General features: G+C 35.8%; 1 protein-coding gene across 4 annotated transcripts in view; it reads right to left on the bottom strand.

Annotated features, from left to right (window-relative positions):
- The window catches only part of C7H8orf34 (chromosome 7 C8orf34 homolog), a 481,075-nt gene that overhangs the window by 343,719 nt on the left and 114,259 nt on the right, over window positions 1–23,097 (bottom strand). For 3 of the 4 annotated variants that reach the window (XM_023222402.1, XM_023222401.1, XM_023222400.2), the window contains exon 4: window positions 7,685–7,813. The exons of the other annotated variant lie outside the window; for it this stretch is intronic. In XM_023222402.1, coding sequence (XP_023078170.1) covers window positions 7,685–7,813 — 129 coding nt within the window. The remainder of the gene's footprint in view (window positions 1–7,684; window positions 7,814–23,097) is intronic. 4 annotated transcript variants of the gene reach the window in all.

Below are 23,097 nucleotides of genomic sequence, written 5' to 3'. Positions count from 1 at the left end.
CTCTTCCAGGATTATCTGTCTGCACGACATATCTTGACTCTCCTCCTACTGTACCTTGACCTTTGGATACTTCCAAATTTGATTCAGATAACTTTTCTATCAAGTTGTCCCTAAACTCCTTTGGAGATTCTTCTATGCCTCCTCCGTTCTGTTAAAGTACTTTGTACAAGACTTTGAAACTATGATTTCCAAACCTGTCTCCACTACTAAAATGTAAGCTTGAAGTCTAGGTCCACATGTTAGTCATCTTTGCATTCCCGTATACATTCAATGAATGTGGGAATGAATGAACAAGTAATTGCCACATTATCCATCTCTATTTTCTCTCATGCATAGTTATTCTATCACTCCTTAGACTGTTTTTCAGAAAAGACTTCTTGGGTACATTCCTGACTGACTCACTAAAAAAGTCCTTTGCTATTTTTTTCTCTTGGCTGAGTGCAGGTTGCTATTAGCAGTCACAGAGTATAAATATCTGTCCTCTGTTCCCCCCAGCAGCTGGGCTCTTTTCCTTGGAAAGGCTCCAGCCAGTGTTTTCATATGAACTGAAATCCATGGACCAATATCTGGATGCCCTAAAGATACTCATTCCACCACTGTCTCAAGTCATGGGGAGCTGTCAGAAGCAGCAAAAGCATTAGACCCAGAGAACACTGGAAACTCCAACACCCTGGGAATAGTGCCTCACAAAGTAGAAGGTTTTGTTGGCCAATTGCCTGAAATAAAAAACTACTGCTCTTTAGCTTTGGGGTTGTTTATTTATTTGTTTATGCTCTTACTTAGCTATCTATTTATTTTTAAGCATCATAGTCAAAGCCAAAGATCCCAGCAAACAATTCAAATCTACAAACAGCCAAACCCATGTCATCTTATCCCAAAGGCTCACATTTTAAAAATCAGAAGGCTTGTTTAAATGAAGAAAGCCAGAGTTGGGGGAGGTCTCAGAAAAGAAGGATCAGGATGAAATGGAACCAGAGGTAGCCCTCTTCAAGAAAACCATAACCAAGTTATGTGCTAATCTTTGTGCCAAGTCCTAGGGATTGCAAGAGCAAAGTGGCTCAGCCCTCAGGAAACTCAAGGTCCAGAGGAGATAAATAAAACAGATCATAGCAGATAAGTGTGTTCAGAGAAACATATAGAAGCACAAAGAGAGGGGATGCAAATCCACCTCAGAAGAGGACAGCAACAGAGAAATAATCTTGGAGGAAGTGGTATTTGAGTTGAAGCTAAAGAGAAGAGTAAATGTGGCTTGCTGAAGAGGGAAGCAGTGGAAGGAGCTGACCACCAGTGACACTTCAGGGCATGGGGACAGCATAAGCAAAAGCATGGAAAGGAGGAACTTTGAGGGAGTGTGCTGCATAAAGAAAGTCATAAGCAATGGTACTGGAGACCCAATAAAGGGCCAGATCCTGGAGCACTTTCTCTGAAGTTTTAGGGAGGCACTGAATACCTGAAACAAGTGAATGTCAGGCTTTCACTTTAGAGGCACTACACTTACAGTGAAGGCTGATCTGCAGAACAGAAAAGCAAATCAATAGTGTGTGTTCCTTGTTTCTCCTGGGCACCAAGGTAGCCTACTTTTCCTAGCTCCCTTGTAGTTAGCTGTAGAATGTGGGCAGATAATGTACGCCACTTCCATGATTTGCATTAGAAACCTGCCCCATGATCTTCCACAGGCTCTTTCTGCTTCTGCAGCAACCTTGGAAGTCATGTGTTGAAGATGGTAGAATGACTGGATGGAAGGAGTCTGCATTCCTGGAACATCACATGAAACTGTTCTCTGAGTGAGAAAATATTTACATTGTATCAAGCCACAGAGATTTTGGCCATGAAATTCTCCTAAACATAAAGTTATAGCAGTCCAGTCAACCATAAGCTCAATAAGGACAGAGGCTGTCCTCTTTTTTTTCTGACACAGGGCAGGAATGAAATATCTTTAATGGATAAACCAATAATCTGGTCAGAGAAGTTGAGAGGATGAACTAGAAGATATTGATAGGAGTGGAGAATAAACCAGACTCAAAACATATCTTAGAGGGAAAATTAGCAAGATTTGATAACTAATCAGTTATGAACAGTAAGGAAGAGAGAGGAATCTAGAAGGGTTCCAGTTTAGAAGAATAGGTAAGTTATAGTACCACCACCTAACACACAACATGCAGCCAAAAGGTCACCTTTGAAGAGGGAGTGTGGTCCACTTGGATACATTGAGTTTAACATGGCATCGGGATAGTGGAGATACACTTTAGGCATGTTGTAAAAATGCATGAATGGTGTGGATGGAAATACACTCATTTGATTTAGCTGTGTAGAGGAGATAAATGATAAGGGTGAATGAATATACTCATTTGAGTTAGCTGTGTAGGGGTGATAAATGACGAGGGTGAATGAGGTTGAACAGAGAGAGCACTTGCAAGGACAAAGGCAAAGGGTGAATCACGAACCATAGGAATAGCATTAAGAGGGGCAGGGAAGAAAGATAAACTCCTGAATGAGACCTACAGGAAGTGATGCAAAGGGCATCCAAAGAGGATGGAGGGCCAGCTCCCAGAAAGGAGGCGAACAGAGAGTCTGAAGAATGACAGAGTAATCAACGGGGTTACAACTACCAGAGAAATTTTGTAACATGAGGACTGGAAAACTGCTTACGCCGTTTGGCAATTTGGAAATCACTTGGTGACCAGTGTGAGATAAGTTTCAGAATTATAGGTGCGATTATAGGCGCGATTATATAATTGCTTTGAGGAGTAGAAGGAAGATGAGCAAGTAGAGACAGTGAGCACTAACTGATATAGGAGTTAAAAAGAAATTATTTAGGCAGGCAGTGAGGGAAAGGAAGCCCTCAGTAAGGTTTTCCTTTTAATGAAAAGCAGCTCCAAAATCATTTTCTTCTCTAGCAAAGAGAAGACTGTAAAATCCAGCTGCAGACAGACAAGCAAGCTGGAAGCTTGCATGGGTGAATGCTGGCAGTTGTGCCAATAGGAAAAGGCTATCTGGGAGTAGGGACGTTCAAATGGTGGCTCTGTCTTCCCTTTTCCTTTCCAACCACCTGTGCAGTAGGGAGCAGACAACATGGCACCAGCCAAGTGGAAAGTCTATTTGCATAATAAGATTAGGGTGGGGCAGCCAGCTTCCTGGCATGTTATGTAAACATCATGCCTGGTCCGACCAATCTTTGGGTCCTATGTAAATCAGATACTGCCTCCTCAAGCCTGTCTATAAAATCTGGTGCACTCTGCAGGAGGCCAGAAGTCCCATTTGGGCATTCCTCTCTCTCGCAAGAGAGAGAATTGTTCTCCTTTTTCTTTGTTTGGCCCATTAAACCTCCATGCCTAAACCCACTTCTTGTTGTGTCTGTGCCCTCCGTGCCCTTGGTGTGAGACAATGAACCTCAGATATTTACCCCAGACAATGATGCCGCATCATAACTACTCTTTCAAACATTGCATGAAGGAGGAAGAAGGAAAACCGATGATGTCTGGAGTTAATCTCAAGAGAAGAGATTTTGTGGGGTTTTTTGTTGATATTAGAGCAGTGATGTCCAGTACAGTAGCCACTTGTCCTGTGGCTACTGACCAGTTGAAATGTGGCTAGTTCCAAAATGAGAGATTCTGTGAATTAAAATTTACATTAGAGTTTAAAGACTTAGAATTTTTTTTAAAAAAAAGAACATAAAATATCTCAAAATTTTTTTATATGGAATACAATGAAACATAATAATTGGATATATTGGGTTAAATATAACATTTTATTCCAATTGTTTTCACATGTTTCTTTTTGACTTTTTAAAATGTGTCTGTTTGAAAATATAAAATGTATACCTGGCAAACATTACATTTCTACTGGAAAATGCTTAGCTGGAGCATGCTATAGGTGAATAAATAATAATAGCAATAATAATATCTATGGCAGGCAGAATTCTAAGATGGCCCTCAGGATTCACTTTTGCAGCATCTTTACCTCTTTGATTCTGAGTGGGCCTCCTGAGCATGAAGGGTTATCACACCCTTGAATAGAATACTAACCAGGAGAGTTTGAGCAAATCAGAATGGGGATTACCCTATACGGCTCTGACCTAATCAGGTGTGTCCTTTAAAGGAAAGTAAAGAATCAGACAGCTACTCCATCATGGCCTCAAAGAATTAGCAGTAAATTATTACTGAGTTGGGGGCAAACACTTGAAGGAATGGGTAAGAGCCCAGGCTCCTGGGAAGAAAAAAGTAATGTTTGAGGAAAGTACAGAAATGCTAGAAAGTGAGGGATCAAGGCACCAAAAACCCACTATGCCTACTTCATCATGACTATGTGGCAATACAAGCTGCTGTGGGAGTCATTCTAACATGTCTGCCTTTACAAGAGAGCAATATCATGCAGATTGCCACAGTTTATGATTGACTTTAAGATAAAATGTTACAGCAAAAGGTTTGAACAAAAGCCAGAAAAATAGCATGGTACAGTTATTACTGAAACAGAAATCATGTTTGCAAACTGAAGAGACTATCTAGTCATCCCTGGTATTATTTGAGTTGTGTGTGTGTGTGTGTGTGTGTGTGTGTGTGTTCATTTCATTTATGTCTCTAAAAGTTGTCAGTAAATGAGCTGAAAAAACTATCATTTTGAGAGATGTAAATGATTATTTGCTGTCAATCTCAACTAAAAAAATAATACTTCTAAAATACGTAGGATTTTTTTAGACTGTACAACTAAGATAAAGTGAATTCTCATCAGTGACTACATTAAAATTAGATCACTAAAAACTTTCAGCCTTTTGCCTCAATGGCTATGCCACCGGAAAGAAAGGTCCACAATATCAAGACATGGAGTATTCCTTATGAACGTACCTGGAGGAAAATCCCATCCCCTATGTCTTCCTAGTAATTAAAACAATGGGTAATAAAGCTACTATCATAGAAAAAGAGTTAACAAGTTGAAACTATTATAAGAGTCAGATGAAAATGAATTACATCCTAGTTCAAGTTGGAGGAAGTAGGAATGCCATTACATAGCTAAACTCTGGACAACTAGACTGATAAACAATCATCAGCAAACAGTAAAGCTGCATTTGTATTCGTGTATACTGACCAGGGCAGACACATTGATAACTTGGTAGTAAACATGTTGTGCCTAAGACAATTTAATATTAAAGCTCAGATACAGAAAATCATAGAAACTCAAGTCATTCCAAGAAAGTATCATTTTGCTCAGAATAATAGTCAAAGAAAAGAGCAAGTCTTCTATATGTAACCAACCATTCTCTTAACTCACATAAATCCCACCAGAATACCTTAAGAAAGCAGAGTCCCTTAAAACCATTAAGTGAAGCCAAAAGCAACCTTCTACTATGTCTATGGAAGTTGACTGTGACAGTTCATTCTGGCCTCACTATGGAGTCACCTTTTAGGAGTCACCTAAAAAAGTCACCAGCTTTTCTGGCCCTTATTTTATCCCAAGAATAATGTCCTATACCTGTATATCTTCTACTCTGATGACCAAAGACTGTCTTTATTGTTTTTCCAGGCTTGCCTGCAAGTATTAAATATGGCCCCCACTAGCTTCTGATCACTGGACTCAGTTGTGGGGCACCACCTGTGTTATGATCTGAGTGTTACTGTCCTCCCAAAATTCATAAGCTAAATTCTAATCTGCAACGTGATGGTGTTAGGAGGTGGAGCCTGAGAGGTGATGAAGACATGTGGGCTCCTTTCTCATGATTGGGATTACTGACCTTATAAAGGAGGCCTTTGAGAGCTGCCTTGCCCCTTCCACTATGTAAGAACACAGCTAGGATATACAGTCTATGGAACCAAGAAACAGGTCCTCATCGGATACCAAAGGTGTCAGCACCTGGATTTTAGGCCGCCCACCCTCCAGAACTATAAGAAACAAATTTGTATTGTTAATAAGTCACTCAGGCTACAGTACTTTGCTATAGCAACCCAAACGGGGTAAGACAACCTGGAAGGCCACAGCCAGGTTTTCTGGGTCCACAGCTTGAACTCTGACGCTTCTGCTACAAATGTGGGCCACTACGTAATTGAAATGCAGTCAAATCCCTGTATTAAAAATTTGGGGGAACAGAGCAAATACTACCTTACAAATTAACAACAGTATAACAAGTGTTTGAAAGGCAGGTGTCACATTTTAAAGGACAACAGTTGATTGACCATGTTATTTGAAAGTCTTTATAATGATCAGGCACATTCTTCAATCATCCTTTTACTTCATGTCATCAGGTAAATTGAGAGGCTATAAAGAGTCCTGAGGCTTTGCTCCAAAGGGTAAGATTCATAAATATGAATATGTACCTTTGTCATATGAAGAGGATCAGGCTCTTTTCATAAACATAATATAGTCATAAGTTGAAAACTCACTTAACTGTTATTTTCTACAAAAGGAAATTTAACCAAACATGGAGCTTTCTTGAATCCCATTCAGAGGGTTTTTACTAATGGCAAAGCATAAGATCCTGTGATAAGGCAGCTTAACTTCTGAAAAGAGTTCACTGCACAAAAATCTAGAAGGATCTAATGAGCTATCAATGAAGAGGTGTGAAAAAACTAAAGCTGTACACACACATACACACACATACATATACAATACCAAATGTAAATATGTATAACTACATATATAAGTGTGTATGTATATATGTTCTTTCAAAATATAGCAAGAAAATATTTACCTTTGATAAAAATCATGAAATTAGTAAAACTCTGCTATCTAAAATAAGAATAGAGATCCTAAAATATAATCCACTAGAAATTGCTAGTGTTCTAACTACTTTCCACTGAAAATCTTTAGTATTCTATGGGAATAAAATAAAATTTTGGTGAGGCCAGGGCATCAATGGGCTTCTAAAGGTGCCTAATTTTTAAAATTGAGAAAAACTTAACGGAACCAAAGAAATGTAGGAATACTTTTAACTCACTACTAAAACCATAAAATGTATATGTATGTCTGCATATATAAGTGAATTTATTAAATCTAAATAATCATTTAATTGCCTACTCTTATGACAATAACAGTTATTTTAAAAGTTTTACTTGAAATGTATCATTTTTAAGCCTTCACACCTAGCAGAAGAAGGAGGCATAATCATGTCTTTCTGTTTTGGAGATGAGCAAACCAAGGCACAGGGAAGTTAAATGATTTATCTGATTTATTATGATTTATGTCATAGATGGCAGAGCAAAACCATAACCTAAGTCCTCAGATTACAGAGATGTTGCTTTCATTAAAAAAAAAAAAATCTAGGCTCTGAAAAGATGCTAAGAAGAATTTGGTCCAGTTACCATCTTTAAGAAGTTTAGAGACATCAAAAACTCACAGAGGCAATGGGTATGTTTATTAATTAGAAAGATGAAAAACAGTATGTTTCCAAAGAAAAGAATGAAGAAGCTACCATTAGGTGCACATTTAAACTGGATAACAGAAACCATGTAGAAATGTTGGAGCCAAACATCTATGAGGAGTTCTACAGCTCTTCCTACTCCATGTTATCAGTCTACCCAAGAATCTGTATAATATGCAAAATCAAGTTCCTTTCCAATCTCATGCCCTTAGAACTACTCAGTCTCTTGCAGAATTAGAATGAGGATGTTATAAATGGGTTACTGGCACAAGTAATGAATGCTTCTGCTTTAATATTGGTTAGGAGTTTCAATTATAATCAAGTAAATGAACTTACTTCGGGAGAGATTCTCAAGGGCTTTCCCCAGCTTCTTGCTCTCTTGAAGGATGTGATTCAATTCATCAAAATCACGGCTTTGTGGTTTAGTCCTCCAGTTCCACTTTGGATGCTCTACTGACCTTGGCACTATGTTTAAAAAAAATGGTAATTTCATAAGCATGCTACATAATGACACAAACTGACCATTCACCATTATGTGAAAGATTGTACCAAGATCAATGTATAGAATAAAAAAATGTTTGTCTTGAAGATGGTTTTCTTGTGAGAAAACAGAGGGGAAGATATGAAGCCAGGTTTAAAGAAAATATTTTAACTGAAAAAGTAAAGGGAAGTGTGGCGGAGTTTATAGAGAAAAGAAAAGTCAGGTGTTGACTTAAAACTAATCATTTCTATAACACAGAGAGAAACATACAGGCAAAATGTACTTTGTATTATGTCATCAGCTTAAAAAAACACTAATTCCCTCAACAGCAACTGGTAATTATTTAGTAAATATTTTTAGGACATTCATAGAAGGCTAAATATATGTATTTATCTTCATGTCCCCTTCAAATTCCCACCAAAATGACACTACAGTGAAGGGATTTCTTTCCTCAAAGAATAAGTTGAACAAGCAAAAAAGACATTATTAGGCAAGAAGTAGCAATATATTTTGAGAGAAGATGCAAAATAGATGGATGAGTGGTAACTGGATTTCGCAAGGCAAAGAAAACCGAAACCTAAGTCTCTGAACAGGGGGATGCTAAGAAAGTCAATATCTCACACTATTTAAATATTAAAGCTTCAATCCAGGAAGACAATGTCAAAGTAATGATAATATAAGAACTTAATTGCTTTTCAGATTTAAAGGGCCCATTAAATGTCCAGCACAAGTCAAGGCATATTTAAAAAACATGTTTTAATAGTGCAATAAATAAAACAATGTAAAACTTTTCGGGGCAAAAATAGTAAATCAAATTAATACCAGACTTCTCAAAGGTAACACTTGGCCTAAGAAGACAAAGAAGCAATTCCTTCCAAATTCTAACTATAGAGCACTTCTTAGAACTGTATACCCAACTAAGGAATCAATTAGGATACTTTGAAGGACTGAAAAAATTACCTTGCAAAAGCATTCTTTTACACAAAGCTCCTATTGGAGGGACTCTACCAAAATAACCAAGTAAATAAAAAACTGGCAAGACTTGGATTTCAGGAAACAGGTGATCTCCCACTCTCCCAATACGGAAAAGGAACAGGGAATTCTCAGGAAGATAGTGAAAGACAGCCTAAAAGGCAGTTGAGAAGAAGTCTAGAAACCAATGAGTCAAACATGTAGCAAGAGGACAGAGGGCTACAGAAGAGAAGTCTCTAAAAATTTTTAAAATAAAGGATAACTATAAAATAGAAGTTAAGTTTACTTGTCTCTGATCATATTGAGAAGGTTTAATTCTTTGGGTAGAGTTTGGCAAAACATTAGAGATGGGGACATAGTAAACAAAGCAAACAGAAAAGCAAGAGAACTATCAATTCTAGAACAGTTGGACATCTAAGGCTCAACCATGAACAATATTAATTAATTAGTCATGAGAATACCAACGTAGAGTACATATTTAATCAATATTTGAAATAACTGCATTACTATACAGCCAGGATGAGATGGAGGTTAGAGTTTGGAGCATAAGGTATGAAGATTGTCAAGAGATAAAGCCTCAAATTTAAAAAGGAAGAGAACCTTATGTTTGCTTGTGTAGATTTAGGGACCAGAAGCAACATTTAAAAGAGGTGAAAGTGATTGCAGGTTAGGAGCCGAGTTGGGTAGAAAAAAGGACACTACTCTCTCAGTACTACTTTTTTTAAACAACGTACCATTATGTTTTGATAAAAATAAAATAAATTTTAAAAATATTTATATGGTAAGGACATAGGAAATAGTCTCCACCTAACGAAATATATCATTCTGTCACCTTTTTAAAAAGTAATCTGGCAATATCTATTATGAGGAAAAATGCACCGACCCTGTAACCCAGCAATCTTATGTCTGGTAAAGTCATCATAAAGAAATGAAAGCACCTGTATTTAAATACATATGTACAAGGTTGCTTATTTTCACAGAAAGTGCAAGACTTTATTTTAGCAAATATTTTGTGACCGCAAAACCCTGTTAGTAATTTAAATGTCCTTCAACAAAGGAATGGTTGAATAAATTATCTCACATTCACATTGCATACAATTATTATTATTATTATTTTTTTTTTTTTTTTGAGACGGAGTCTCACTCTGTCGCCCAGGCTGGAGTGCAGTGGCCGGATCTCAGCTCACTGCAAGCTCCGCCTCCCGGGTTCACGCCATTCTCCTGCCTCAGCCTCCGGAGTAGCTGGGACTACAGGCGCCCGCCACCTCGCCCGGCTAGTTTTTTGTATTTTTTAGTAGAGACGGGGTTTCACCGTGTTAGCCAGGATGGTCTCGATCTCCTGAGCTCGTGATCCGCCCGTCTCGGGCTCCCAAAGTGCTGGGATTACAGGCTTGAGCCACCGCGCCTGGCCAGCATACAATTATTTAAAAGGGCAAGTTAAATCTAAGTATATTACCATAAAGATATTTCCACAGTGCATTTTATTTTTATTTGTATTTGTACAAATATATAAGGTATACATGAAATTTTGTTGTGTGTATATAACATGTAGTAATCAAGTCACTGTATGGCTTAACTGTGAACAATGTTAATTAATTAACTATAATAATATCACCGTAGAGTACATATTTAACCAACACTTAGGGTGTGCATCGACCGAGTACAGTACACTTGTGTTAACTATAGTCACCCTACTGTTCTATCAAACATTGAATTTATTCCTTCTATCTTACCATATGCTTATACTACCCTTTAGCCCACTTCTTTCATTCTCTCCCATGTCCCAATCACCCTTCCCAGTCTCTGTTATCTATCTTTCATTCCCTTACCTGCAAGGGATCAGCTTTAGTAGCTCTCACATATAAGTTAGGGTATGCAATATTAGTCTTTTTGTGCCTGGATTATTTCACTTAAGATAATAACCTCCAGTTTCACCATGTTGATGAGAATGACATGATTTCATTCTTTTTTTTAATGACCAAGTAGTATTTCATTGTATATATGCACCACATTTTCTTTATCCATATATCCACTGATGGACACTTAGGTTGATTCCACATTTTTTCTATTGTGAATAGTGCTTTAATAGACGTGAGAGCCGGTATCTTTTGGATATATTGTTTGTTTTTCTTCTGGTAGATACCCAGTAGTGGGATTGCTGGATTGAATGGCAGTTCTATTTTAAGTTTTTTGAGAAATCTCCATACAGTTCTCCATAGTTGCTGTACTAGTTTACCTTTCCACTAACAGTGTGTAAGAGTTCACTTTTCAGCCGGGCACGGTGGCTCACGCCTATAATCCTAGCCCTTTGGGAGGCCAAGGAGGGCAGACCACGGGGTCAGGAGTTTGAGATTAGCCTGGCCAATATGGAGAAACCTCATCTCTACCAAAAAAAATACAAAAATTAGCTGGGCATGGTAGCAGGCGCCTGTAGTCCCAGTACTTGAGAGGCTGAGGCAAGAGAATAGCTTCAACCTGGGAGGCAGAGGTTGCAGTGAGCCGAGACCATACCACTGCACTCCAGCCTGGGTGATGGAGTGAGACTCCATTTCAGAAAAAAAAAAAAAAGACTTCTCTTTTCTCTGCATCCTTGCTAACATCTATTATTTTTCTTTTTAGTAATAGCCAGACAATGCATTTTAAAATAATAAAAACACATTGCTTAAGAACATGTACAGCCTAAGGTCACTTTTATGCAGCAAACCAACCCATCCATATCATATCTGCTAATGAGTACAAAGAAAAGACTACACGAAGATACAAACTATTTCTAGGGGAGTAGAATTTGAGGGGAGACAAGTGAAGGAGACTATTTCTCTTTCTACAGGTCTGTATATTTTACATTGTCAAAATAAAGAAGTATTCCTTCTGTAATTTAAATAAACCTAGAAATTAAAAATTGAAAATGAATGCCACTGCCTCATCTGAGCTTCTTGGTTTAAGGGACCCTGGGACAGGGATATCGGCTAAAATTATTAACACACCAGTGTGCTAGCAGCAGAGAGTTGACACAGTGATCAATCTAGTAAACACTTCCAGGCCCACGACTGCTACCTTACAGGCCATTCCCCATGGGAAACCTATGGAGGAACCTAGGTTTAAGAGAGAGAAGTTCAGATGAGGGAGTGGAAAAAACAATATTTGTATCAGATTCCTTAAAACTTTGGCACTTTTGTTAACCTTCTTTGAATAATTTCTCTAATCTGCAATCTGTATCACTACATTATCTGATTTTCTGCTAATTACTATATGCTATCAAGGTCTCTTTTTATATTTTCTTTTTAATTTACAAAACAAGAACTCAGGTTTTTTTTCAAATCCTAGTCAATATCCCGAGATAGCTACCAGACACAGCCCAGCTTCCCATCATCCCAGCTGATCCCAGCACCTGCAGACCTACCCACTGAATGTACCACATGGGCACGTCAGGTGAGGCCAGCAGAACTGGCCAGTCTACACACAGAATCATGAGAAACCACAAATTGTTGCTGTTTTCAGCCACTGAGTTTTGGGAAAACTATATGCTGTACAATAGAGAACTAATTAATACCGTACCCAAGAACTTTTCCTTGGCAACTTCTGAGAGGAGCTGAGACAAATTTCTTTTGATGTTTTTGTAGCTTGTGACAATTTGATACATATAACAAATCTTGCATAACTTATCATGGGAATCCAACTAGGACAACCAAAGCCATGGTATAATCAGGATCTAATCAGCCATGCTGGGTGATTTCAAAAGCTGTTTTGATAAGTAATGGAAAGAAATTTGGGAAGTCATTTGTCTGATATACCGTCTTTGGATAAGAACATCTCTAAACTTTTCTGATAGATTGAAAACCTTATTTAAGTCATACTACATCTTAAAAGTAAAGGATTAGCATTTAAAAATGTTTTTAAAAATATCCACAGGGAAAATGGGAAATAGAAGAACAGTATCAACTACCTAATAAAACCTGTAGAGGAAGATGACAGAATCTGAGATTCAAGAGAGTCATTGGGGTCACTGACACAGAGCTCACTCTAGTGCAGGAGGCCACCCACAGCACCTTGCTTTTCCTCAGTCTTCCCTGAGGACACTATGTTACAGAGCAGTCTATTGTATATTAAGGAGCGCTAATTTTTGAACAATTCTTTATTATAGTCACCAAATTCTAACTCAATATGACCTCCACCAATAGTTTCTGTGAGTTTAAAATAAATTTACTGTTTCCTCCACATAACGTTTGAGATACTGTCTATATATTTCTTGTGAACCAAAATAACTTTCAACCTTGTTTTCTAAAATTAAAAAAATGCTAATGTTCTTATCTGAATGTTCTCCCCAAGTACTTTACTTTCATTTTAAATATGCCAGGAAATATCCTCAGTACTACGGTTATGAAATACTGAAAACTGATTATAATGAGATAATTACTTCATGTCTCCTTCCTTCTGTATATCCATATCATGATTTTTCAGCTATTGTTCTCCTGTCCTCATTTTTTTATATTTGTGTAGTTTGTACTTTCTATACATATATGTATGTATATACTCTCTTTTTTCCCTAAAATTATAATGACAGTCTATAAATATCCAGCTATTTATCTTTGTATATTCTGTGCTAAATGCATCACTTAAAAAAAAAAAACACCCTGAGAAAGGCTCCCTTAGATGCAAAAGCATAAACAAAACAACTGAGAGTTGATATCAATTTTTGATTTTAACCTAAACCAACATATTTACCTCAATTTTCTCATCTGGATTATAAATTTGAAATGGTTATAAAGGATCAGCATTCACTGTCATGCACAGAATATTGATAGACAATGTCTTTCTTGTCATTTCTGCCAAAATTCTATTCATCATCCACAACCATTCCACACAATAGGTAACTAGTAGAAATACTTAATATTACAAAGAAAGACCTTCATCAAACCATACTTATCTTATCTATGACACATAACTATTGAAGATTGATACTATAATGCTACCTTGCAGATCTTTGTCCCTATGCCAGCTTGCATTGTATAACTGCTATTTTTTGTTATTTGAAAGTGCCAAAACATTACAAGGCAAAACCTTCATCAAAACCTATTTATCTATGGCACATAACTATTGAAGATTGATAATATAATGTTACCTTGCAGATCTTTGTCCCTATGCCAGTTTGAATTGTATAAGTGCTATTTTTTGGTTATTTGAAAATGCACAATTTCTAAACTGGTATCACATAAAGGCTACAATATATTTTAGTATAAATCCATCCTTACATTATCTGCATTTATTCATTTATTCATTCAATCATTTATGCACTCATTCTCATAGCATAAATGATGTGTTTGCCACTGTTCTAGATACATGGGGATTAAGGTAACAAAATACTCTGCACTGAAGATACTACATTCTACCAAGCTCACAGTCTTTTGAATGGGCTAAGAAGTTGCTTTTTTCTTCAGAAAGTTCTTCTGATTAATATGCAGTAGCTACTTCAAGTAAATTTTAGACAGGGATTATTTTAATGAATTGATAATTGTTTTTTCTACCCACAGAAGTTAATTATATTAAAATATTTATGTATTTTTGCCTTTTTTCTTTAAAACATATGAACAATGCTCAGAAAACTTTTTGGTTTTATTCTATAAATATTTATTGCAGGCAATATTTTAGTTAAGAAAATATCCTTCTATTCCCAAAGAGTTTTAATTTCATTATATTTACAATAAGAAATAGATGCAAATTTGTATCGAATAGCATTCAGTTATTGATTGATATGTCAATAGTTTTTTTACTTGATCAACATGTATGATGTGTTGACATATAATGGTAATACTAAAAGAAGAGAAGAGAAAGAATAATAAAGGAATAATGATCAAAAGATATTTCATGCAAATATTAATCAAAAGAGAGCTGAGTGGCTGCACTAGTATCAAAAAATAATTTTTAGGACAAAAATCATCATAGGAGGCAAACAAGGGCATTATATATTGATTAAAAAGGATAATCCACCAGGAAGACATAATAATTATAAACATTGAAACACCTAGCTGCAGAGCCTTAAAATAGAGGAGGCAAATATTGACATAATTTAAGGAGAGTTAGAGGGCCCTAGGCAAATATTGACATAATTTAAGGAGAGTTAGAGGGCCCTATAATAATAGTAGTGGATTTTAAAATCCCCACTTTCGATAATGGAGCAGACAGAAGACCAATAAGGACATGAAGGACTTGAACAACACTATAAAGTGGTAAGACCTAACAGATGTATACAGAACATTCTACCTAACAATAATACACATTCTTCTCAAGTACGCATGGAACATTCTATCAGAGAGATCTTATATTAGGCAACAATACAAGTCTCAAAAATTTTAAAGGATTGAAATCATACCAAGTATCTTCTCTGACAACAAAAGAATAAAACTATAAGTCAAACAAAAAAGAAAAATGCGAAATTCACAAATATGGGAAAATTTAACAATATGCTCATTTATAATGAATGAGACAAAGAAGAAATCACAAGATAAATTAGAAAATACTTTGTGACCAAAAAATATGAAAACAACATACTGAACCTTATGGTATGCAGTGGAAGCAGTGCTCAGACAGAAATTTATAGCAGTAAATGTCCCCATTAATAAAGAGGAAAGATGTGAAATCTAAAACCTAACTTTACACCTTAAGGAAGTAGAAAAAGAAGAGCATAATAAACCCAAGCTACCAAAAGGATGAACATAGTAAAGGTTAAAGCAGAGATCAATGAAATAGAAGACAGAAAAACAATAGAGAAAATCAGCAAAATCAGAAGTTGGTTCTTTAGAAAGATGAAAAAGTTAAGAAATCTTTAGCTAGATTGATTTAAAAAGAAAACTGAAATTATTAAAGTTAGAAATAAAAGTGAGACATTACTACAAACCTTAAGAAAACTAAAAAGTATTATAAGAGAATACTATAAACCATCAAATGCCAACAAACTGGATGACTTAGAAAATTTCTAGAAACATGCGAACTACCAATACCGACTCAAGAGGAAATAGAATATCAGAATGGATTTATAACAAGTGAAGACTTTGACTCACTAATAAAGAAATCTCCCAACAAGGACAAGGCCAGAATAAAGTGGCTTCACTGGTAAATTCAACCCAGCATTTAAAGAATAATTAACACCAAGTTTTATCAATTCTTCCAAAAACGTTGAAGAAAAGGGAACATATTCTGATTTATTCTAAGAAGCCAGCATTGCCCAAATACCAAAGATAAAGACATTACAAGAAAAGAAGATTACAAACCAATATCTTTTATGAATGTAGATGCAAAATCCTCAATAAAACAGTAACAAACTAAATCCAGCAGTATATTAAAAGGATTATACATCATGGCCAAGTATTTATCCTAGGAATTCAAGGGTTATTTAAGAAAATTATAAAATGTAACACATCATATTAATAGAATGATAACAAAACTGCATGATTATCTCAACTGATTGAGAAAAAACACTGGAAAACAATGCAACACACTTTCATGATAAAAATATCCAACGAACTAGGAATGGAAGACAACTTTCTCAACATGATAAAAGACATTTTCGAAAACCTCACAGCTAACACCACACTCCATGATACAAGACCAAAAGTCTTTCCCTTAAGATGAATAATGAGAAAAGGATACCTTCCTGCTTTCATCACTTCTGTTCAACCTTGTATTGGAATTTCTAGCTGGAGCTATTAGGCAAGAAAAGAAAAATAAAAGGCAACCAAATTGGAAAGGAAGAAGTTAAAGTATCCCTATATTTAGATGGCATAACCTGATCTTTTCGAGAGTCCTGAAGAATTCACAATAAAGTGTTAGAACCAATAAACTGGTTCAGCAAAATTTTGGGAAATAAGATCAAAACACAAAAATCAGTTTTATTTCTACACCCTGGTAATAACAATCTAAAAATGAAAATAAGAAACAATTCCATTTATGATAGCATCTGAAGGAATAAGATCTGCTTAAATAAATTTAACCAAGGACATGCTAGTCTTGTACAACACAAACTAGAAAACATTGTTTAATGAAATTAAAGGGGATCTAAATAAATGAAGACATTACATGGTCATGATTTGGAAACCTTTTTATGGTCACAATACTCTCCAAAGTGATCCACAGATTCAATGCATTTCCTAAGAAAATCCAAATGGCCTTTATGTAGAAATATTTTAAACAACTGATTCTAAAATTCATATAGAACTTCAGGGCCCTCAGAGTAGCCTAAACAATCCTGAGAGAGAAAAAGAGAAAAATGAAGTCAGAGGATTCATACTTTCCAATTTCAAAACTTATTACATAACTACAGTTATCAAAACAGTGTATGTGGTACTCACAAAAGGATAAACATGTAGCTTAATGGAATGGAATTGAGAATCTAAAAATAAACCCTCATATTCACGGTTACTTGATTTTTTCAATGGGGTGACAAGATAATTCAATGAGGAAAGAATAGTATTTTCAAAAAATCGGTACTGAGACAGCAACTGATTATCCACATGGCAAAATATGGAGTTGGACACCCATCATTTACTATATACAAAAAATTATCTCAAAATGGAACAACTACCCACATGTAAGAGCATAAACTATAACTCTTAGAAGAAATTATAGAGATAAGTCATTATGACCTGGGATTTGGCAAGAGTTTCTTAGATATGACACCAAAAACACAAGCCAAAAAGAAAAGAAAATAGATCAATTGAGCTTCATCAAAATTAAAAAACAATGTACATAAAATAACACTATTAACAAAGTAAAAAATAATCCCCAAAATGGAAAAATATTCATAAATCATATCTCTGATAAGGATCTAGTATCCAGAATACAAAAACTCTCATAACTCAAGAATAAAGAGTAACAACTCACTTAAAAAATAAGCTAAGAGTATGAATAGACATTTTTCCAAAGAAGATATTCAAATGGCCAAGAAACACTTGAAAGGATGCTCAAAACTATTAGCCATTAGAGAAATGCAAATCAAGACAACAATGAGATACCACTTTACATCCAACTGGACGGCTATAAATTTTTTAGAAAAGGGAAAGAAAAGAAAGAAAATAACAAGATTTGGTAAATATATGAAGAATTGGAACCCTTGTATATTGCTAGTAAGCATGTGAAATGGTGTAGCTTCTTTGAAAAAAGTTGGCATCTCCTCGAAGTTACACATAGAATTATCATATAACCCAGCAAATCAATTACACAGTAATATAAATTATTATAGTATCTATATTATATAATATCAATTATCCAAATAGTGAAAAAGGTAATAAAAATGCTTGTATATGAATGTTCATAGCAATATGATTCAAGATAGCTAAAAGATAGAAGCAAACAAAACACCCATCAGCAGATGAAGGGATAAACAAAATGTAGTTTAACCACACAATGGAATATTATTCAGTCATGAAAAGGACTGAAGTAGTGTACACACCACAATGTAGATGAACCACAAAAACATGCTAAGTAAAGTAAGTCAGAGACAAAAGTTCATACATTGTGATTTTACTCCTATGGTATACAGGAATACCTTGCTTTACTGTACTTCATTTTGTAATGCTTTACAGACAATTTTTTTTGTTTCTTTACAAATCAAACATTTGTGGAGACCCTGCATTGAACAAGTCTATCAGCTTAATTTTTCCAACAGCATGTGCTCATTTTGTGCCTCTGTGTAATATTTGGTAAATCTAACAATATTTTAAATTTTTTCCATCAGTGATCTTTGATATTACTGTTGTAATTGTTTCCAGGTACCACAAACCACATCCATGTAAGATGGTGAACTTAACCAATAAACGTGTGTGTTCTGTCTGCTCCACTGACCAGCCATTTCCTCACCTCTCTCCTTCGCCTTGTGATTCCCTATTCCCTGAAATACAACAAATTTGAAATTAGGCCAATTTAAAACCCTACAATGGCCTCTAAGTGTTCAAGTGAAAGGAAGAGTTGCAGGTCTCTGGAAAAGATAGAAATGATTAAGCTTAGTGAGGAAGGCATGTTGAAAGACAAGGTAGGCTGAAAGCTAGGCCTCTGGTGCCAAACATTTAGCCAAGTTGAGAATGCAAATGAAAAGTTCTTGAAGAAAATTAGAAGTGCTATTCCAGTAAACACACGAATGCTAAGAAAGTGAAAGAATCTTATTGCTGATATGGAGAAAGTCTGAGTGGTCTGGATAGAAGATCAAATCAGCCACGACATTCCCTTAAGCCAAGGCCTAATCCAAAGCAAGGTCCTAACTCTCCTCAATTCCATAAAGGCTGAGGAAGCTGCAGAAGAAAAGTTGAAAGCTAGCAGAGGTTGGTTCATGAGGTTTCAGGAAATAAGCCATCTCCATAACATAAAAGTATAAGACGAAGTAGCAAGTGCTGATGGAAAAGACACACCAAGTGACCCAGAAGATCTAGCTAAGATAATTGATGAAGGTGGCTTCACTAAATAACAGATTGTCCATGTAGACAAAACAGTCTCATGCTGGAAGAAGGTGCCATTTAAGACTTTCATAGCTAGAGAGAAGTAGTCAGTGCCTGGCTTCAAAGCTTCAAAGGATAGGCTGACTCCCTTGTCAGGTCCTAATGCAGCTGGTGACTTTAAGTGGAAGTCAATGCTTATTTACCATACCAAAAATCCTGGGGACCATAAGAATTATGCTATATCTATCTGTCTGTGCTCTATAAATAAAACAACAAAGCCTGGATGACAGTACATCTGTTTCCAGCATAGTTTACTAATCATTTTAAGCCTGCTATTGAGAACTGCTGCTAAGAAGAAAAGTTTCCTTTCAAAATGTTACTACTCATTGACAATGCACCCAGTCCCAGTCACCCCAGAGTGCTGATGGCAATGTAGAAGGAGATTAATATTTTCATGTCTGTTAACACAATATCTATTCTGCAATCCATGAATCAACAAGTTTCATCTGGACTTTCAAGTCTTATTACTTAAGAAATACATTTTATAAGGGTATATCTGCCATAGATAGTGATTCCTCTGATGGATTTGGGGGAAAATAACTTGAAAAAGTTCATTAAAAAGATTTACCATTCTAGATGCCATTAAGAATCTGTGATTCATGGGAGGAGATCAAAATATTTATATTAATAGGAGCCTGGAAGAAGTAAATTCCAACCCTCATTGATGACTTTGAAGTATTCAAGACTTCAGTGAAGGAAGTAACTGAATATATGGTGGAAATAGCAAGAGAACTAGAAATAGAAGCGGCACCTGAAGATGTGACTGAATTGCTACAATCTCATGATAGAACTTGAATGCATGAGGAGTTGCTTCTTATGGATGAGTGGAAAAATGTGGTTTCTTGAAACAGAATCTACTCTATGTGAAGATGTTGTGAACATTGTTAAAATGTTACATTAGCTTAGTTGATAAAGCAGTGACTTAAAATACTGCATCAACTTAAAATATTGCGTCAACTTAGTTGATAAAGCAGTGACAGGGTTTAAGAGGATTGACTCCAATTTTGAAAGAAGTTCTACTCTGTGTACAATGCTACCAAGTAGCATCACATGCTATGAATAACTTTTTCATGAAAAGAAGAGTCTATTGGCTCCATGAGGCCATTGGCAAACTTCATTTTTGTCTCATTTTAGGAAGTTGCCACAGACACCTCAACCTTCAGTAGCCACCACCCTGATCAGTCCACAGCCATCAACATCAAGGCAAGGTTCTTCACCAGCAAAATGATTATGACTCATTGAAAGCTCAGGTGATGGTTAGAATCTTTGGCAATAAAGTATCTTTATTTAAAATATATACATTGTTTTCTTACACATAATGTTGCACACTAAATAGACTACAGTAGAGTATAAATATAACTTTTTTAGGTGCTGGAAAACAAAAAAAAATTGTGTGACTGACATTGCGATATTCACTTTATTGCAGTGGCCTGGAACTGAACCCACAGTATCTCCAAGTTATGCCAGTACCCAGAATAGATACATTCGTAGAGACAAAAAGCAGGTTGCCAGGGGCTGGTGGGAGGTGGGAATATTGAGTCACTACTTACTGGGTACATGATTTCCTTTTGGGATGATGAAAATATTTTCAAACTAGATAGGGACTAGGTAGCATTATATTGTGAATGTACTGAATGCCACTGAATTGTACATTTTAGGATAATCTTATGTTAACTTTATGTAAAAAAAAAAAAGTCTTGGCATGATTTTTTATAAGCCATAGTAACTGGAACATCTCTAAAAATTGTTTGCCTCTCTTCAGGTATGATTTTGTGTTTGTTTGTTTTGTTGTTTGTTTGCTTTTCCATGTGACTAACTTTGTTGAGTATAGTGTTTATAAATATTAAGTCAATGTAGTTGATAGTCTTGTTCAAATCTTCTATATTCTTACTAAATTTTTTCAGTCAATTTATTCTGTTTACATCTTCCTTTAGTTCTATAAATTTTTGCATCATGTATTGAGAACTTTTGTTATTGGGTGCATAACCCTTTAGTAGTATTATGTCTTCTTAATTAAATAACCTTTTATGATTATGATGTGATCTCTTTATCTCTGGTAATGTCCTTTATCTTGAGTTTTTATTTTGATATTACTCTAGCCATATAGGCTTCTTTTTGCTAGAACTTCAAACTGTTTGTATCTGCATATTTTTAGTATGTTTCTTATATTTAAAAAAATCTATACTCTTTATTCAGTCTGACAATATTTGCTTTAATTGGAATGTTTAGTACATTTATACTTATTATAATTGTGGGCACATCTGTACTTCAACTTACAATATTGGTGTCCATCTTCTATTTTTCCAATCTGTCCTTTCTTTCTCTGTTACTTTTCTCCTGTCTTTGTTTTGTGAGGATGAATGATTTTTTTCACATCCCATTATAATGTGTCTACTAATTTTTAATTTAAGCATTTTGTGCTAGTTCTCAGTAATACTTTAGAGAAGAAAAATGCATCTTTGATTCATTACAATCTATGTGCAAAGATATTACTTCAGAAATAATTTGTTTTAACAAGTATTTCTAAAGAATAACCCTAAATCTGTTGTATTCTTATTGTCATATATATTAATTCTACATATGCTATTTAAAAAAAAAAAAAACCCATGCTATTTTATTATTATTTCTGCTTTAAAAAGCTTGGGGCCGGGCGCGGTGGCTCAAGCCTGTAATCCCAGCACTTTGGGAGGCCGAGACGGGCAGATCACGAGGTCAGGAGATCGAAATTATCCTGGCTAACACGGTGAAACCCCATCTCTACTAAAAAATACGAAAAACTAGCAGGGCAAGGTGGCGGGTGCCTGTAGTCCCAGCTACTCGGGAGGCTGAGGCAGGAGAACGGCGTAAACCCGGGAGGCGGCGCTTGCAGTGAGCCGAGATCCTGCCACTGCACTCCAGGCTGGGTGACAGAGCGAGACTCCGTCTCAAAAAAAAAAAAAAAGCTTGGTAACAGTCTAGTGAAACTGGAGGTTGGGAGTAGGTTACCTGAGTAAAAAGGAATATAATCAGACACCAGACCACCAGCAGCACCCTGTGGCTAGACAGCATCCTATAAAGAACACAGGACCTGCACAATGAGCGGGCCATCAGGCATTCTCCTCTTAATGATGAAGTGGTCAAATCGAGAACTGATTCTATAATTTAGTAATCTCCTAAAGTTTTGAACTTATCATGGAAGAGAGCAAGAGTAAAAAGACAGAAAGGTAGGGATCCATGATGAAAAGGGAGACTGAGACTTTATTCATTGCATTTTTTGTTTCTTCCTTTATTCATTTTTATCATTTAGCATTTATTAATTGAAACAGGCACTCTGTTGGATATTACTAGCTATACTGTTGTAAAAAAGACATGAAAATTTTAAACTTGAATATTTTTTTAAAAGTTGGAACCTAATTCTATATACCAAACTGATGAAGCAGGACAATTTGGTTACAATCACAATTTCTAAAGAACATTTTAAGTTGTTCACACTTCATATAATTCTCACAAGAACTTGATGTGGTTAATGCAATATTTTTTATGAGTACTACTATGTAAATGAAGCTGCTCACAAAGTTAAATCTAGTTGCTTTCACAAATGACCCAGATGCAGATTCCAGTTAGCACATAGTGGTTTTCAAACATTTTCAAACAAAGATAAATATTTTCTGCCTACTCCTTTCTCTGTTGAAACTAAAACCAAACATCTCACCCTGTAACAAGCACAAGGAATTGATGTATAAGAAGAACAGCTTGCAAGCTCTCTTTTCTTCTAAGAATAGCTGTGATTTGCTAGAGGTTCCTAAGATTTTTTGACATGTTTATACATATGTGGG

Source organism: Piliocolobus tephrosceles, chromosome 7 (genome assembly GCF_002776525.5).
Source record: "Piliocolobus tephrosceles isolate RC106 chromosome 7, ASM277652v3, whole genome shotgun sequence".
Classification (NCBI taxonomy): Eukaryota; Metazoa; Chordata; class Mammalia; order Primates; family Cercopithecidae; genus Piliocolobus; species Piliocolobus tephrosceles.
The sequence above is the reverse complement of the archived record's forward strand: the minus strand, read 5'-3'. Positions and strand labels throughout refer to the sequence as shown.